Source organism: Contarinia nasturtii, unplaced genomic scaffold (assembly GCF_009176525.2).
Source record: "Contarinia nasturtii isolate CC-2019 unplaced genomic scaffold, AAFC_CNas_1.1 Cnas_scaffold_2862, whole genome shotgun sequence".
In the NCBI taxonomy this organism is placed as follows: domain Eukaryota; kingdom Metazoa; phylum Arthropoda; class Insecta; order Diptera; family Cecidomyiidae; genus Contarinia; species Contarinia nasturtii.
The window spans coordinates 141,580-160,839 of record NW_022200179.1 but is presented as its reverse complement, the minus strand read 5'-3'; the positions used below and the strand labels follow the sequence as shown (position 1 = coordinate 160,839).

The following is a 19,260-nucleotide window of genomic DNA, read 5'->3' as shown; positions in this document are numbered from 1 at the left end:
GTTTAACGTTCTAAGTGTGTTTACTGTACAGTTGATGCACCAATAACGATAACGAACTATGCTTGCTCCTGATGTTTGCACGAATTAACCGACATATTTTGACATTTCCCATTGAATGCATTCAATCCCACGAAATTTTTTACTTTTTGAAATAGAAAATGTTGTTACTTCCGAAATATTCATTTCTAGCTTTTGAGAAAACTGACTTTTATTTCATTTTTTTCATTTGTGACTGTGTAAGTGCCAAATTGTTTTTTGCGTAACTTGAAAAAAAAATTATTAAGCGTGGCCAAATTTGAATATCGAACGTCTATATTGACCACACCAAGAAGCACCTCAAAGTTCTATAAAAATTCAAAGTAAACTTCAAGTATTCTTTCTCACAGTAAAATTCAAAGGATAACTTTCAATTTTGATTTTATAGACGATACTCCCGAAGTAGCACAGATTTCAAGGAGTTTGATTGTCGAACATTGGTCACCGCTTCAAAAAATCGTCCAAAAATGGCTAACGTATATTGTCAAATAAAAGATCTAACGATGAGTTCACACTCCTTTTTCCTCAATACACTGATCATCGCAAAATCAGAGCAAAGGCTGTTCGCTCCTGGTCGGAATGGTGGTGTTATCACATTCACCGTACGCGATACAAAAGATCATTTCATCAATTGCACAGTTTGGGGTTCGGAGCAATTCATCAAGAATTGTGCTCGCGCCTACAAAATTGGTGACATCATTTCCATTTATCAGGTTAAAATCATACATTTTATTATTAATATCAATTTATTACTGAAGTTTCCGTCCAATCTTTTTTTTGCGAATTTAATTCGAGATATTTTTCTAGCGTATATTTTTCATTCTTTAAAATCTTATTTTTTCGCTCGGTTTCATTTTAGCCAAAAGTTTTGCTAAAGAACAGCGGTAGCAACTATAATCCACGTACTACATCGCCATTTGAACTGAGTGTGAATGAAGGCAAATCGTACATACACCGTGCCATAGAACAAACGGACTACTTACTTCGGCTTCGAAATCAAGCTGTCAAACCGACGTCGTTGGCCCTTAAATTGGACGATCTTGTGTGCCGTCCTGGATCGGATTCAGTCACAGCAGATGTGGTGGTTTTGGGTAAATATTTTGCCTCTAAAATTTAATGCAATTTTACTTTTCGTTTTTGTATTTTGTAGTAAGAGGTGTAGAGCCGCCGCGATCAGTACAAACGTGAGTATGAATATCTAATCTAGCCTAAAGTTCTTTCAATTAATGTTCTGAATTTACAGAAAATTTGGTGAAAAAACGGTGCGCAAAGTCTGTTTAATGGATCGAACAACGGAATTAGTGTCGATGGTCGTTTGGAATCCAGAATATCAAGCACGAATGGAACTCTGGAAGCCAATGGAAACAATTTTGCAATTGGTGGATATTCGCTTTGAGTACTCGTCTTTCGAGCGATCAACGGTGTTATCAATTACTTCCCGAACGATTATCATCGAAAATCCAGCGAATTCGTCACGTTCCAACGAGATTATGGCGCATATTCACTCAATTAGTGTGGAAAAATACAACGAATTGAAGAGTAATAAACAAAAATCCATCGGACCCGATGCAATCAAAGATGTGATGTCAGTGCATCGTATTCGTGACGAAATGGAACGTGATCCGACCAAAGAAATAGCAGCCATTGTATATGGTGTGATTACAAAATTTGATATCAATGCTGCAATTGTCAAAAGCTGCGTAAATTGTAAAAAGTTGCTTTTGAATCGCAATGAATGCGGAATGCCCAATTGTGACTCGATACAGTCGAACGGACCGAGATATGTGGACAAAGTTTATATGGCCGTTTCAGTAACCGATCATTCTGGCACTTTGAACTGTCGCATTGTTGATGAACACGCTCAACACATACTTGGTCATTCGGCACAAGGTCTTAAATCAATGGCTGAAGATGATGTCGATGCCATTTTCAATAAATTCATACTGGAACGATTCGCCGTTAAGTTAATCGTGCGATTCAAATCAAAAACCGAATACTTTGCTAGCATTGTTAGCATCGAGACACACAACTCACACGACGTGGCAGAAGTGTTGAAGCCATAGACAATCAACAATTTTCCTTCATGCTTTAAGATTTTTTTTTACTTTTTCAATGAAATACTTTACCTTTTGCTCAATTGTACCTATTCAATTCATCTGAAATTCAATAATTGTTCAAGAAACTTTATACACCCTGACAATTCCAGATTTGGAAAAAATAATACAAAAAACATCTTTTATTTCGGCAAAATAAAGTTAACATATTTAACGAACTAATGTTTTTTTTTTGGTTATAGAACGGAACTTTTATATTAAATAAATGTACCTTCAGAATAAATATTAATGAAAACGGAAAAAATTCAACTATAAAAAATGAAAAAAAAAGCGAATGTTTGTGATGAAGTAGTTAGATTACTCCGTTGTTGTTGCGAACGATCAGGTTCTTTAGTCCTGACGACTTTTCAATCGGGCATTTTCTATGTATACATTTTCACAGCTGGTGCTGCAAAAGTATTTTTCACCACGCAATGAAGTACCGCATTCTGTGCACATGACTTCATGTTCGGTCACGAAAATTTGATATTTCATATTCTGGATTTTATCGTCCAATTCGGCGATATCATTTTTGAGTTTGGCCTTGGTTTCTTTCAAATCTTTCAAACGAATCAAAGCGTCCAATTTATCTTCGTTCATTATTTCAAGTCTGGCCTTCATTGTGCCAATCAATGCACGAGATGTGAATGGAGCATCGCCGGCTTCAGCATGTAATATGTTGCCAGAATCGTTACCACTACCATTCGTATCGGCCGTATTATTTTCGGTGTTTGTTGTCAATTCTTGCACGTCACGTCGTTCATTGTCGTCTTCGTCTTGTGAACCTTCTTGTTGTTGCATACCGTTTGTTGGTTGTGATTCGATTTGTTTATCTCTGTTGACCTGTGATATTTCGACGTCATTATCTTCTTGCGGATCAACATTGGGCTCACCTTCTTCTGGCACCTTGTCTTGTGTCATTTGCATGTCATGACCGTCGCCAGTTTGTGATTGAACTTGCTGTTCATTGTCATCTGGTACCTTATCTTGTACATTGGCTTGTACCAGATTTGGTTCCGTTTCATTTTCATCGTCTTGCGATTCAGAATTTTGAGCTTTGTCCTGTGGCATTTCGGTGTCCTGACCATCGCCTTCTTGTTCTTTATCTTCGACCACATTTTCATTGACCTGTGTTTCGTCCTTTTGCGATGCGGCCTCTTGCTCGTTGTCAGCATCCATCGTCTTCTCTTGCATTTCGTTTTCTGAAACGTTGCTTCCGTTCAACCCATTCTCTTCTTCGTCAAATACAATGTCTTGAGTTTCGTCGTCTTCCAATTGACCATTGTTTTCTGTATCACCTTCGTACACAACTGAAGAACGACGATGCTTCTTGTTTGGGGAAAAAACTTCTTCCGATTCAGAATAAACCGACGACGAATCTGAATCATCATCATTTGGTTGTTTCTTTCGCTTGGCCTCATTTCGGCTTTGATCCATCGAAGTCGATTCTTGTTTGGACATATCAGTTGTTGAATTTGCGTCAACTGTTAAGTTCAATGCTTCTTCGGCACTATTTACTGATTCATCATCCGATGACGATATTTCAATTTGAAAATTTTCTTGTGATCCATCGAATGCACCGGGCATCATTAGTTTTAATTGGGCTTGCCAATTGTCAGCACTAATGGGCACTTTCGATGGGAACGGAACAAATGAACCATATCTTGCCTTGACATTTTCAACGTGGACATCCAGTTCCTATTGAATTGAAAAAAAAAAAAAATATTCAATTGGAAGTGAAAAAAAAATGTTAACATTTAGTAGATTTCTATTTATCTCTTACGTTGAGCGCTATTTTCAAGTTAAGTTTTCGGGTTTTTTGGTGGGCCATCGCATAAGTGTACAAATAACACTTTTCAAATGGGACATCATCTTCCGTATGGTCACCAAAAAATTCAACATTCACCACATTCTCTTCGACTTTCATCACTTTAGCTGGCCAGGCAGGGTAATTTTCCAGTTGGGCAAATACCTTTATTTTTAAGATTAAGTTTTTGTTTTATATTTTTTATTTAAAAAAATAGATTTAGTTTATTACCAACAAATGCGGCTTTGTGCACACCATTGTAAAGTAGTTTTTCTCATCAACAAAGTAATTCTCGAAGCAATCTGGGCACGTTTGAATGCTGTTCACATCACGTTTGCACCAATCGAGCAATGCCTCTACCGCATTTTGAATAGTGATAGTTTCTGCAATTTGTTGAAGACAGATTAGACTTTGTTATGTACCTTAACAACTAAAATGTGTTGTGTCAAACCAAAATTCATACACACAAACACTCGTTTTATCTTTTTTTTACCGTAACCAAGATAACCTTAAATTCAATGCAAATCGACCTACTTGGATAATGGGCATTGTAGCACCGAGACAGTTGCTTGATATCGTCCATGAATTCTTCCAAATCGTTGTATTGGTATTTCTGAACCTTGGATTGGATTCCTTTTAATCCATCGGTTTCAACATTATCATCGTCGTCCAACAATTTCTTCCACAATTTTTTATACTGAAATATTTTTTTTCCACAAAACATATACGATATAAGAGACGACATCATCTTTTATGCAAATGATTTCACAATCATTTCATAGAAAGTTCTTTTGTAAAAACTAATGTAATTTTATTGCATTTCATGTCCAAACACCAAAGAAAATATATCCCAAATTGAGAGAAAAAAAATTGTAAAAAACTTACTGTTTTTGCATTCATAATTTCATCCATGGTGTGATTCAACAACCGCAATTCAATGTTTTGTGTTGAATCCGCTACACTCGGTTTTTCGCGATTATTCACGTCTTCAACATCTTTTACTACTGTAACAGCAGTGCTCATGATGAAAAATTATCAATTTACCTTTCGATCGAATTAATTTCAATTTAATTTGATTTGGAAATTTTCAAACTTTTTTGTTCGACGATAATAACAAGACCAAAACGTGTGCACACTCTACGAATTCTGTTGAAATAATGACGAACGCTTTGTGTTTGACAGCCAAATAGCGCCAAACTAATGGATGCGTCCAATGTGGCAACGCTGTGATTGTACAATTAATCGAAAGAAAATGGTTTACTGTTTGAAGAAAAAAAAATGCGAAAGAGATATAAAGATTAAAAAATAACATTTTCTTCGAATATCGATGAGAAAAAATCGAAAATAAATTTTTTCATGGAATTTTTTTGACAAAATTCATTTTTTTTTCGCTCATGATTTTAGTATATTCGCACCTAAATTGTGACCCACCCATAATTGTGTATATAAAAAAAATTCGCTCACTGTGAACGATACTTCTACGTTCTGTTGAACGAACTTTGACGAGATTGGACCCACTTGCATTATCAGCACAAAAAATGGTGAATTGACATTATTTACAATAGCGTCATTTGTATAGCTCTTCTAAAACATTTATCTAAAAAACATTCATTAAATAATCTATTTGTTTTAATTGAACGACATTATGGATCAGTTGAGTCCACTAAGTCTCTTGAAACGAAGCTGGGATGGTATTGGCATTATCCAAAATGGCAAGGTGAGGCTGTAGAAAATGTGTTTTGGTCCATAGAAAATTGGTGCTTGATTTACGATGGAAATTTATTTCAGTTTGGGGATCTAGAGGATCCATTGGATGCATACGATACGTCGGCCGGTACAATTGGATTGCGTGCAATTAGCGAAAAGTTGGGCATGTATACAAATATTGACGAATATTTGACGGACATCGATAACCTAGTTGACAGCTATTTGGCGAAGAACCCAGGTACATCGACTCTCTCTTAAAATGTGTCACATTCTCTCCTTCTCTCACTTTCTTCTTTCTCATTTAATCCTTAGTTCTCTCTTCTTCCTTTAATCTACAAACTGAAGCAAACATTTTTCAATTTCAGGCAATTATCATATCAAGCATATCACCGACCAATTTTTAGAATTGTGCAAACGTGAGGTCAAAAACATTAGTATGTGCCCAGATTGTTATGACATATGGTTGACAAGTAGCAGTTCCGACTATTTCACAAAGGTTTGCAGTAAACCTCATTTGTTGGTGTTCGTCAATTTGGATGACAGTCCCCTCTGGCCAGCAAAAGTCATGGAACTAAACGGGACTGTAGTGACCGTTGTTTTCTTTGGCGACCACACTCAGGCGGATATCTTGGCTGATAAGTGTATTTTGTATCCAGAACGATTTCCTGGTCGCCAAGTCAAAAATGAAGACATTTTATCGGCAAGAGAGGTGAGCGTTAAAGAGCCACCTTTATGTCATTTAAATAAGTTCAATGGTTTGCTTTATTTTCTCACCAGGAGCTGTCGAAATATATTGAAAATGTCAAAGAAAGATTCGACTTCGTACCAACAATCTATAAAACCATGCTGATTCCGGAAATATATGAAATTCAGCGATCATGCATGTTTCCCACATGCACTTTTGATAACAACCGAATGTCAAGTTGGCCCGAAGCATCCACATCACAAGCGACCGTTCGATCTCAAATTGGCGTTGAAGCCGAATCGGACATCCAGCCATCCTTGGAGCGCGAGATTCAACGAGCACGCAAAACATTTTCAAACAAACCAGCGCGCAAAAGTATGTCAACTCAACTTGGGCGCAAAAGTTTTCCAACTTCAGCAGCAAGTGAAGTGAAGCCAACACTAATCGATTTGCAAATGATGCTTTTAAAAGCTGACCAGTTGGAGAGAGAGCGAAATGCAGCACAAGAGCTTGCCGAGCAATACAAAAAAGATATCATCGAGTTGAAGCAACAATTGATGTCAGATCGCGGACCAAAGTGCGCAACATGTGAAGAAGCTATTGATGGACCGGTTTTCTGTAGCCAAAACTGCCAATTTGATTACAACTAAAAAATATTTACCACTTTCTTATGACCTCTGAAGAAATGTGAACTTTTCAATAAATTCCATAATTCATTGAACATTGATTGCGTTTTTTACACAAAATGAATTTTGCGGAGCTTATCCAAAATATTTAAATGTAGTTTTAGTTCGAAAGTAGGGTGGAACATTTTTGGCACAATTTTATGGCCACTTGGGAAAACATTTTTTTTTTCAAGAGCGTAACTTTATTTTATTTTTGCTTAAATCTAGTTACAAGATATGTTTTATGAACTAATTCTAATGAAAATGTTGATGTTTGCTCGCAAACTTTTTGGTTCGGTATTTATTAATTTAATGTTTTAGTTTTTAATAAATACGGGAAAAGAAAAAGAAAAAAACCGTAACTATATCTATTGGTGTGTGATATAGGCCATCTTGTCCGATCTGTTTTTGTTGTAAAAAAGTAGCTTGCCGTCAAATTCGAAAACTTGGGAAAACATGTCTTATAGTCCTTAGATTCGAGATATGAAGGAATTTTAAAAAATTTATTTTTTTCCTCAAAAACCAAAAATCGAAAATTTTGTATGGGAGGCACCTTTATTTTTGTTTGAAATTTCATGAAACTTGGTTATATTACTTATTTTGGTCAGAAAATAAGATTCACAAGTTTTCATGGTGATTGAGTTACTGCAATTTTTCATGATTTTCCAGTAAAGTGTACCTCCTTTCCTTTCAAGTCGCTGTCTTATATGAAACCGCAGGTTGAAAATTTCTTCATATCTTGAATCTGGGGACTATAAGACCAAGTGGCCATCAAGATATGCCTCGAAATTCAAAAAAATATTCCACCCTATGGAAAGTCATTTCCATTTGATAAATAGTAGATTTGTATCAATCGAGTCGATTGAATCGACTATGGTTACATAAAGTTCTAACTATTTTGAAGGTATTTTTATGCGGAATTGACTATAACCGAAGCTATATATGTTATTAGATTAGATTCTATATTGAAAATATGAAATTGTCCTTTGAGCATAAGAAAAGTAACGAAACATCATTAAACGAACTCAATTCATATTTACACGGAACGCGATGAACCGTTGAGCTGTCAAATACCAATGACATTTATCATAGAGTTTTCGCGAATATTCTTTCGATCCTAGTTCCACGTGGTATTGTTTATTTTCTCTGGAAAAAAATATCACCGTTTTAGTAAAAACCAAATTATTTTCAGCTATATAAAGTGAAAGCCAAGTGAAGACACAATGAATACACCGATTGTTCGCCAAATCCAAACATCATCCAAATCGGCTGCTTTGCAATTACACAAAAATCAATTGCGCCTATTGAAGTACAGTTTGATAAACATCATGCAAATGGAAGAGGTAAGAGTGTCACTTCATTTTTCAAGAGATTGGTGCTGTGTGGAAACCACATTTAATTTGGTATTTTGTTGCATTGCATATTTTCTAGTACAACATTCTCAAAAATGGAATTTCATCGCCACATTCAATGGTTAGTACGATTGGTCTGAATGGGATAGCACGCAAGTTTGACAGCTATGCCAACGTTGATGAATTTTTGGCGGATATCAAAGCGTTGGTTCGAAGCTACTACATTCATTTTGGGAGTAAGTATCATTATTTCGCCACCATAAAACCGGATTCTTAACCGATCCTATGAGGTTTATTTATTTCGTCCATCACAGCTGAAGGAGGGGTTAAACATGTCATCAATCGTTTGTCTGAATTGTGCCATCGCGATGTAAAGAGTATTCGGACATGCCCCGAATGTTTTGAAAACTGGGCTACCGATCACGACAATTATTTCGTTAAAGTATGCACAAAACCGCATCTAATCATTTTTAGTAAAGGTGAGTTTCGCGTGCTATCTTTTACATTTTTGTAAATTAATTTTACTGTATTAACCGTTATGGCCAAAGGAACTCACTTTCCGTACTGGCCGGCAAAGCTTATGTCAATCACTGGTGCCATGGCAAATGTCGTGTTTTTTGGTGATCACACTCAAGACGATGTACCAGTGACTCAATGCATTTTATATGCACAACGAAATCCCATTCAAAGCGCACAAACCGATGAATTCAACAATGCTCTGATGGTAAGGACAAAGTCTTATTCAATTGGAATTGCTTTATTTAACAATTTTTTTTTTGAACAGGAGCTCAATGTTCATATTCGAAATGTTGTCGAAAAATTCGGCTCATTCAATCCAACTGAAAGTAAGGTGATGCTAAATGCTCAGATGCTTGAACAAAGCTTGATGTCCATGTTTCCCGGTGCATACAAGCAACGTTTTATAGTGCGTTCAATGGGTTTTCAACACGATACAAATCAATTTGCTGGTCCAAGTCCATTAGGGCCATCGTCATCAAATGATGTACCAAAGGCGATTCACTTGAAGGCACTACCCAAATCAGTGCACGTCAACAGAGCAGATGCCAACTCTGATGAATCGAAAGCCAAGGCTGGTCAATTGAAGAGAAAGCGTGGAGCACCACCATCCGTAAGCCAGGTGGAATCAATGCCGACTCAGACAATCTCCAGAAGTATCATTGGGGACGATGTAAAAATGCATTTTGAAGCATTGTCACGTCGAATCGTCGAATTGGAAGACGAAAAAACTCGATTGGCACAACAATTAACGGTGCTTAAAGAACAAAGCAACGCAAAAATAAAGAAGAAAAACGATAAAATACGGAACTTAAAGCGAATGGCCGATTTCATCCAATGTGGACATTGTCGTGAACGTATTCCGTCGCCGGTCTTCTGCGATCGCCGTTGTGAATCGCTTTACGAGCCAGACGATAATTATTCGATCAGGGAAAAGGATACTAGCGATTCAGACAGTGACTAAGAACGATAAATAGGACCAATCATAATATATTTTCATTCAACATTCACTCGATTATTTTTTTCACTTTTTTTTATTTCTGTTTGAAACATAAATAATTCTATGACCAAGAGAATTTTTGGACTTTTACGTATTCACCCATTTTATTTAAACTGAAGTCTTCGAAAAATGTTGAATTTACATGAAACTTCTGTTTTGCATTTCATAAATCTATCTTTAAAACCGAAAATCTATCTTTAGTTGTAGAGAACTATCCGCCAAGTCGAATATAATGGCCATTCTTATTGGCCAACATAATTAAATTGAATATTTTCTGAATTATCATTTTCAAATATTGTTTACCATCCAACAACAGGTATATTTAATAACGAAATTACACGACGTCAGTCTTTTGTGTCATAACTTTGTGTTTTTTTTTACTTTAGGAGAGAAGGAGGTAGCAATCGTAATTCACTTGCTTTTTTGATCATTAATGGGACAAAAACTCTAATAAAGAGGAGTTTTGACTATAAAAATATTCTACAATTTGGAAATGGCGTAATCAATCACAAATATTTGTTTCTCTTCTATTTTTTTTTATTTGTCAAAATAATTTGAATGAAGGTTTTATTAAGGGAATTTATTAATTAACTAATGAGACATTGTTCAATGTTCATGACCTTGAACTTTTTTTACCGTCTACCACAGCTCCAGTCATTAAAGACATATATTGATGCGTCTTCGTTTGTTAACTTGGTATTTCGGTTAAAAAAAAATCCAGATCATTACCTATATGGTGTAAGCAGGTGTCCCTTTTCAAGAAATGTCTTTATCTACCTGCTTACCTTCCAAGACACGTAAAAACATTTCTTTAAATGAATTAAAGAATACCTCAACCCACATCTGATGGTTGAATACAAAACTAAATAATAACCCATACTAATTAGTATTCATAGTTTCTATATTCAGCACCAACGGCAACTGTTGCATGGGCAACAGAAATGACAAACTTAATCTGTCGAGAGTAAATCATTACTGTTTTAGACAACACACGAGTCGGTCGGACTTTTTTTTAACAAATCATCATATTTTACACTCATAGCTTTTTCTCTTGTTTCGTTCACAAAAAGTTTTCCAGTGCTGATTTATTGTGAATTTTTGTGGATCTTTTCGGTAAGTACTTTTGAAAGTGAAAAAGAAATAGTTATTTATTTGATTGAAAACTAAAATTTTACTTATTCGAGAAAGTATTTTAATAAATATTGTGTTTGTATTACTTTAACAGCACCTACCTAGCCATCATGGCCGAAATTACTCATGACAATGATCAGAAAATAGAAACTGATGCCGAGGCTAATACAAACGTTGTATTAGATGAAAGAGAACTTCAGCCTCATATTGATTTAATCAAGGGGAAGAATAAAAAAATGGACAAGAAAATTGCGTTAAAGAAACAATTGCGCTTGGATTGTCGAGAAAATCACCAATCCGATGACTCCAGCAACATCAAATTAATTGATTTTGATAATAAAATGAAACTTGATGCCGATGTTGATATAAACGTTGCTCCGCTACAACATTCTCGAAATAACATTTTAAATGCTCTTAACGATGATTGCATCCAAGAAATGTTTCGTCGGATGCAAAATATCGCTGACTTTTTGAGCGCAGCCGAGGTCTGCGTTCGATATCAGGTAAATGCGAAAGAGTGTTATCCAAAGCGGTTCAAGTACCTCGAAGTCGGTTATGAAATTTTTTATTCACAAAACTCGTCACTCACTTATAATTTATCATTTGAACGTATGCCCAAATTTTTAAGTATTTTTGGTCACTTTCTACAAGAAATTCATTTGTATGGTATTAAAACTAATCAAGCCACATATAACGTGATCGCCGACTTTTGTGGCGAAACATTAAAAGCATTGGAAACTTCACAATGCCAAATTGTTGATTTGCGTACACGATCACCGTTCCGGGTTCTCGAGTATTTTAGCATGTGTGGCGGTGAATTTCGTGGTTTTAATGTGATGCCACCGTTGCAAAGATTGACATTCCATGACATGTACTTTTACGAACTTGATTGGCTTGCACGTGAATTTCCCGAATTGGAAAACATTGAACTATTTTATATTTCGGTCGATACAGATAACGACGTTATAACTGAATTCATACAACTCAATCCACAACTACGACGTTTTCAGTTGAATAGAATGATATTCAATCAATCGATTCTTGATTGTATTGGCAAACGGTTACTATTGCTCGAAAATTTGTCTTTGAACACTAATAAAAATGATATGGATTTTATGGTCTTGAGCGGACTTCGTCACTTGAAAAGCCTACAAATTCACTGTCGTGACATGTCGATTCAAAGCCTACTTGATACCATGGCCGAAAATTGCGTGCCGCTAGAAAAATTGTCTATCAGAATCTTTCCGGGATTTATTGAAAGTTTGGTCAAATTGAAATCGATCACAAAACTTGAACTGTTCCCGGTTTCAGATGAAGAGTTAATGAACGTCGTTCAGAGTCTTCCAGTTTTGAAGCACTTGAACGTTTATTCCTTTAAAGTCACTATCAATGGAATAAAAGAAGCCTTGAGATACGGTCGAAATTTGCAAGAGGTTCGTTTTCTTGGTTCAAATATTAAAAATTCAGACGAATACAATTCAATGTTGGCACTTGCACGTGATAATGATTTGGAGCTGACAATACCATTATCGATTGAGTTCAAAAGGTCAAATTTTTGTATTCCTCTTGATGTTCTACAAGCTAATAAGAGATGGTTGAACACCAGAGTATGATATTTTATTTGTGAAGCAACGTGACTACCAAGCACATACAGAAGAGCGTGGTGATTTTGTAAGGAGCAGCTCCTAGCAAGGGTTTTCCTTGCAGCTCCCACACTTGAGTGACGATTTCATTCATCTGTTGAACACTGATTTGATTTGAACTAAATATGAAATCGTAATCAATTTAAAATGTTCATTTTAGTTTTTAGTACTTCAAATAAATAAATTGTTTATAAACTTTGTTTCGTTATAGGTTCCAATAATATTCATTAATCATTTTTTGACTATTTAAATACACATTTTTTTATACATAATGTTTGCTTCAAGATTTCCTTCAATAAACGATTAAACTTAAAAAATTCTGATCATTTTTTATTTATTTTCTTAAAGGTCTCTATAATAGAGACTCTATTCAATCAGCATTACCTCCTCAAACATCCTTCTTGTACATTTCTTGTCTTGATATCTTCTAGGAGCAGTCATAATGAAAAGCACAATATTTACAATGAATAAAATAAAGATTATTGTCAGACGTAAATAATTGAATACAATGTGATATTAGATTTTAAAAGTGCGCGTGAGTTATTGCGTTCTTTGAACGCCTTGTACGTCCTGTCTCGATGCTAGGATTGGCTTTTAACCATGGGTTCGAGCGGTCTATTCACCCTCCTGGAGAATGGATTTGGGAAATTGCCCCAATTGAAAAAAGTATGAACTTTTAAAACAAAATAAAAGGCCAAAAAAACTGGAGATTTGGATAGAAAGGAGATGGAATCGTGAAAATATGTTTCAATTTGCTGGGAATTTTCGCCAAAAAAAGTGAAAAGCAAAAAAAATAAAGAGGCTTACGTACGCAAGCTGACTTTTCCGCTTGGAACCGAAATTTTGGGAATAAACAGAAAGGATGGTCTATGTATGGTTGCAGTAACTTAAATTACCGTGAAAACTTGTGAATATTATTTTCTTATCAAAATAAATAATCATACTAAGTCTAAAGAAATTTCAATCCAAAAAATAGCCTGTTCAAAGTTTCACATCATTACAGTCAAAGGCAAGTCTTTCATACAAAAATGAATTTTTTTTTCGATTTTTGTATGAAAAGTCTGTGAAAAATTGATTGCATCTTAAAACTAACATCAGATTCGGGTTTCTCGTGCCAAAAAACCCCCACTACACAGTCTTTCAGCGTTCAAATTGAAAGAATATCATTTTAAGGCATTTTTCTCATAAGTGCCTCTACAGAGTCTAAGTTTTACATCGATCAATCAATGTCGTTGAAAATTTGACCAGATCTATTCCTCGTAACGCCCAATCATCCCGTAAAGTCAGATTTTGAATTTCATGTCTGAGCACGAAACCATCGTGTCACCAAAATGGTTGAAAAATGATCAAAAAAGTAAAATGTATGGATTGTGTCCATTCGGACCCAGGACACAGGACAGGACACAGGACACAGGACACAGGACACAGGACACAGGACACAAGACACAGGGCACAGGACACAGGGCACAGGACACAGGACACATCACACACAGCGACGCACATTAATATGCCCCAAAATCATCTCCAATCGTGTTTTCTACATTAAATATGCAAAGAAAACATGTTTTGGGATGACTTTAATTTTTTGGCCTAATACAATACCTTCCCTACACTAGGTGTGCGGAAAAGTAAAACGGAAAAAGCTGGAGATTAAGATAGAATGGTGAAGCTGAAAATTACCCCTTTACAATTTTGAAATTTTTTGAAATTACTTGCATCTTGGAACGCGACCATCATAAATGTCTAAAAATATTTTCCGTTGCTGTCCATCGTTTCTCAGTCAATATCAGTATACACAAAAAGATCATGACTCGTTACAATTGATTTGGTAGCCTCCACCAGTACTTCACAGCCCATTAAAATAAACAGTCGTTACAATCAAACAATATCAATAAAGTAGATGATATTACAATGTATTACTTGTCTGAGTTATTCTTCATATTTTCTTCGACTTTCTCTCGCTCGTCAATATCTTCTTTATAATGTACTTAGTTCGGTAAATGTTTGACGCAGTCAAAATGAAAAGCACAATATTCATAGTGCATATAATACCAAGTGGCAGATAGTAAAAAAAAGCTGCAATTTTCCAATCAAATCAATTCAAATGAGTTCATTCAATATTGAAGATACTTTTCCGGAATGAGTATTACCTTTAGTTGTGTCTGATTGTAGTTTAACGTGTAGATAATAACCAGACATGGATTTTGTATAATGACCGCTAACAATTGAGAGTATAATATCGCCAGGCCATAAGAAAAATTCCCTCATCTCACCACAAAGAATACAGAATCACTTCCATTTATTCAAGCCTAGTTTAAAAAAACAAGACAGTTAAAAGAGAAATTTTATTTACGAAACAATTTAAAAAATGACGGTTGTTTTGAGACAGTCCGATATAAACTAGGATATAAATATAAATTTTTTAAAAGTAAACAAAGTCAATCATTGAAGATGCAATTAGGTGTTGGAGTTGCGGATCTATATTCATATTTTATGGAATTGCTGTGTGATCCTTTATGGAATTTCCTGTAGTAAATGAATTAAATTAATTTATTTCTTTATTTTCCATACCAAACACTTTTTCTCACCTGGATTCATTGATTTGAACTTTGAGTTGCGATGAAGTTCAGAATATTGGCTAATTTACCATTATACTCTTTTTTAAGTTCATTTATCGCCTTTTGATATTCAGATACGTAGTCTCTTCCTTGGAATTTTTCTACCGAAATTGGTGTCGGTATTGTCAATCAAGTCTTGACTGTTATTGTTAGGCGTAGCATGGCTTCGGATATGAATATTTTTTGAAAAGCGACGTCGTTTCCTTCTTTAGGTCCTTGTACCAAACTGGTTTTCGTTGGAATCATCAAATTGGCTTTCCTCATTGCTGTCTTTATTGGATCTATCACTGCTGAAATTTCCACCATTTTCTTTAAAAATTCTGCTACAGTCACTATTTGACTGACTAAAGTCATTATCCATTTCTTTGATGTCATTTAAATTATAAGGGACTCCCTTAAAGGGAGTGGACCATTGTAATCGGGATACATTGCCTTCACGAGCACATGTAGCAATTTTTTGCTCTAATGTTGACGAAATTCAAACTGGTGTCATCAAAGCGAACGACTTTGATTTGTTTATAATTTATAATGGATATTGTTTGACCGGCAAATATTTTCGGATACTGAACCCTTTTGTCCATAGCACGATATTCGGCTTGCTGCATGTCATAAAGCGCCATTCTTCCGGATATTTGTGTCTGTTTTCATAGCAATCAGAACAACCTTCAATATTCTCGATATGTTCATTACAAAATTTCACCAAACTTCTGGCTGTTCCACCTGAAAAAATGAAATAAATTTGCTTGAGATTTTAACCGTCAAGAGGTATTCATAGATGACATGAATAAATTTTACGTTAATCCAATGTATCAAAGTAAGCCGATATTGAGCAAAGTACAATCGACATCCATTAAGAGTGCTTCCAAACTATCGTAGAGGTGATTATCGGCCTTATTGTTCATTTGATTCAAGTTTATTGGGTTGACAATTTTTGCAGTATTACTTCCCGGATTTTCTAACCTTTGTTGCAACTCTTAGAACTACAGTAATTGGAGAAATAATTAAACTATTTACTTTGTACGATAAAGAGCCTTAAGTTAAATTGCAAAATTGAAATTTTGCAAAATATCGACAATCGTGTATTTGAGAAAATCTAGAATTGATTGTCTGAGAGATGGAGAAAGAAAGATTAATCGACGTTTTTTGTGATCGAACAAAAATCTCGTTGCACACATTAATTTTCACTCACTTTCCGACAAAATCAGTTTTTGAAGTTTCTAATGCATATTGGACATGCCCATTCGGCTGGAAAGATGTCCGTATCTTGCCAGACACTCACCATGAAATGATCGGAAGCATTTCTGGCAACTGTAATAGTTATATATATAACAGTTACAGTCCCAACAATATTTTTCGTGAACAATTTCCTTAAACATCAAAAAAGTAAAATCAAATTGGTGCCAGTTCTTGTCACAGGTCCTAAATAACCGTAGGATATATTTTTTCATAATTTTTACTTACGGCTCTTCGATGCTGTTGAATCGTGTTCGAAGTTTCATCACTCTCTTGATTACCTGTTTCCATCTTTAGTTTGAATTTGTGACATTCTTGATCTCGGTAATAACGAGAAAAATTCACCAAAATCGTATTTTTCTTATTTTTAATGGATATTTATTTTACTTTTCCGCACACCCACTGTGTGCAGTAAAGTATTGCAATCACCCCAAAGTTTTGAAATCGCTAAATATAGTTTTTCTATGCGTTTTGGGTCTAGAAAATCACAGAGCATTGGTTTTTTGGCCATGTTAATGTGGAGATGTGGTACACTGTACCCTGTATGGTGTACGCAAAAATCAATAGATAATTTGTTAGCACGATAACTCTTCTTAGAGAAAAGCAAATCCAAATCTGATTTTACGGGGTGATTGGGGGTTGTGAGGAATAGGCTGGTATTGTTTTTCAGCGATATTCGTGCATCAGTGTATCCATGGTGACACCATGATGGTGTACCCATAAGGGGTATGGTATGCAAAAATTTGTTAACTTGATAAATCTTTCCCCAGAGACGTAAATTCAAGTTTGAAATGTGTATTGGGGGGTTTTTGGCACGTGAAAATCGAATCCGGCGTTAATTTCGAGATACAATCAAGTTTTAACAGAGTTTCTTTGAAAAAATCGCGAAAAATTGAATTTTTGTATGCAACCTTAATAACGTGAAATTTTGCACAGGCTATTTTTTATACAAAAAAATGACATTCTGAAAGTTTTAAGAAATTTCAATCAAAATTATGGGTTCCTCCCATACAAATTTTTCGTTTTTGAGACTTTTAATTGAAAAGTTAATAAGATTCACAAGTCGACATAGTTCTGCAAAATGTGCAAAAAGTGAAGCACCCTAATATTTATACTTCAATACTTTATTAATTGGCCAAAAAACTTGACTGCTAAATAAGAGTTAGTTATTGAATTAGTACTGCACTACCAGTTTGGTAAAGGAAGAAATTCGGAAACGGTGCGGAAAAGTTAGACTTACGGATGTAAGTTCCTTTTTATTTATGTATAAGGAAATTTCAGTTTAAAGAAGCTCTGTCGTTCTCGCCTTGATTTCAATTAGAACTGTCAATACACATACCACGACACTGCAGTACAGTTTAGTGTCTACACAAGGACTATAATGAATGAGTGACAATCAATGAAAATGTCGTTTTATGACGTTGATCGGCGAATATGAATTTCGAGCCCATTTTTATGATCAATCAAAAGAAATAATTTATTTTGTCGATTTGTTTTTACAATTTTTTTATTTAAAATATTTTTGTAACTTTAGGCTAGAATGTTAGGATTTCAAAGATGTATGTAATTCATGATTGATTTAAAATGAATTTGATAAGAATGATATAATGATTCGATTTCATTGGGCGACTTTCGCAATTAATTTTAAAAAAATGGCACGAATCATTTAGAATACAGAATCACTTCGATTTGCTCGAGATTAAAACCAAGAACGGGCCAAGAAAAAGGAGAATACATTTTATTTGCAAATCAATTTGAATGGTCTTCTTGAGACGGTCTAAATATTTTGATAAGAAACAAAGTTTGAAGGTCGAATTGGGTATTGAAGTTGCTGAACTATCCCCATCTTTCATGGAATTGGTGTGTGTACCTGTAATGATCCATCAATTTGTGCGATGATGTCATTAAATTGGCTATCAACGCCATTGATGGTTATATTCCTTTTTTGTTCAACGTAGTCTCGAATTTTAGCCAATTTATGTTTAAGTTCTTCCATCGCTTTTTGATGATCAGCTTCAAAATTCTCGCGCAATTCTTCGAGCGATTTTTCATAGTTTACCTAGGGATGATCAGAAGAAAAGAATGAAAAAAATGGAAAAAGAATCGAAGCAATGGATCAGAATTGTAGAGTAATGGAATATGAATTTCATAGCTTACTCTTAAATCGACCATGAAGGTTTCAGTTCGAGCCGATGTATTTTTTAAGCTCAGAATTATTGCATCCCTTCCACGCAGTGACTTCTTCAATTCCTCGTTCTTTTTTTTCAATTCACCGATTTCATCTTGTGACTTTTCCTGGTCGTTTCCATGTCCCTGTTTGCGCTGTTGTTCGGCCAATTTATCATCATGCACTTTTTTGAGTTCTTCCATCGATTTTTGATGATCAGCTTCAAGACTTTTGTGCAATTTCTCGATCGATTTTGTGTGCTTCTCTTCTAAATCGGACATTTGTTTTGATTGTACAGTTCGTTCATATTTGATGGTTTCAATATCGGCCGAGAATCGGGCCAGTCTCTCCTTCAAATCCTCGTTCTTTTTCTTCAATTCACAGATTTCTCCTTCGGATTTTTTCTGGTCATTTACGTGCTCTTTTTGTAACTTTATTTCAAATTCTTGCATCGCTTTCTGATGGCCGATTTGAAGAATTTGGCGCTGTTGTTCGGCCGATTTTCGATGATTTTCTTTCAAAATGTCAATTTCTTCTTTTGCCTTGGCCAGTGCTGCCTCCTTTTCAGAAGTCATGATATCAATTTGTGCCTCCAAGTCATCGATTT

At 35.2% G+C, this 19,260-nt stretch overlaps 4 protein-coding genes across 6 annotated transcripts; 3 read left to right on the top strand and 1 right to left on the bottom strand.

The window, feature by feature from the left end:
• Window positions 1–503: 503 nt before the first annotated feature.
• On the top strand, window positions 504–2,099 carry LOC116349412 (protein hold'em-like). Its single transcript, XM_031780820.1, has 4 exons — window positions 504–749; window positions 896–1,127; window positions 1,187–1,220; window positions 1,280–2,099. Exons 1-4 carry the CDS (start codon window positions 504–506, stop codon window positions 2,097–2,099), a joined length of 1,332 nt encoding a protein of 443 aa, XP_031636680.1.
• Window positions 2,100–2,236: 137 nt separating this feature from the next.
• LOC116349413 (protein kinase C-binding protein 1-like) lies at window positions 2,237–5,076 on the bottom strand. The gene is made up of 5 exons (XM_031780821.1): window positions 4,822–5,076; window positions 4,471–4,633; window positions 4,168–4,319; window positions 3,913–4,101; window positions 2,237–3,827 (listed from the first exon to the last, which is right to left on the bottom strand). The coding sequence occupies exons 1-5, from the start codon at window positions 4,957–4,959 to the stop codon at window positions 2,481–2,483; spliced, it is 1,989 nt and encodes a 662-aa protein (XP_031636681.1). The 5' UTR covers window positions 4,960–5,076; the 3' UTR covers window positions 2,237–2,480.
• Window positions 5,077–5,417: 341 nt separating this feature from the next.
• LOC116349426 lies at window positions 5,418–7,049 on the top strand. Its single transcript, XM_031780837.1, has 5 exons — window positions 5,418–5,477; window positions 5,591–5,653; window positions 5,725–5,881; window positions 6,009–6,352; window positions 6,421–7,049. Exons 1-5 carry the CDS (start codon window positions 5,475–5,477, stop codon window positions 6,976–6,978), a joined length of 1,125 nt encoding a protein of 374 aa, XP_031636697.1. The 5' UTR covers window positions 5,418–5,474; the 3' UTR covers window positions 6,979–7,049.
• A 989-nt stretch (window positions 7,050–8,038) lies between these two features.
• Window positions 8,039–9,934, top strand: LOC116349422 (protein kinase C-binding protein 1-like). Of its 3 annotated transcripts, XM_031780831.1 has the most exons (6): window positions 8,039–8,123; window positions 8,186–8,336; window positions 8,425–8,581; window positions 8,636–8,824; window positions 8,894–9,069; window positions 9,130–9,934. In XM_031780831.1, exons 2-6 carry the CDS (start codon window positions 8,217–8,219, stop codon window positions 9,823–9,825), a joined length of 1,338 nt encoding a protein of 445 aa, XP_031636691.1. In that variant the 5' UTR covers window positions 8,039–8,123; window positions 8,186–8,216; the 3' UTR covers window positions 9,826–9,934. The 3 variants fall into 3 exon arrangements, with proteins under 3 accessions (XP_031636691.1, XP_031636692.1, XP_031636690.1); XM_031780832.1 differs by having other exon boundaries at window positions 8,100–8,336; window positions 8,660–8,824; XM_031780830.1 differs by having other exon boundaries at window positions 8,100–8,336.
• Window positions 9,935–19,260: the final 9,326 nt, after the last annotated feature.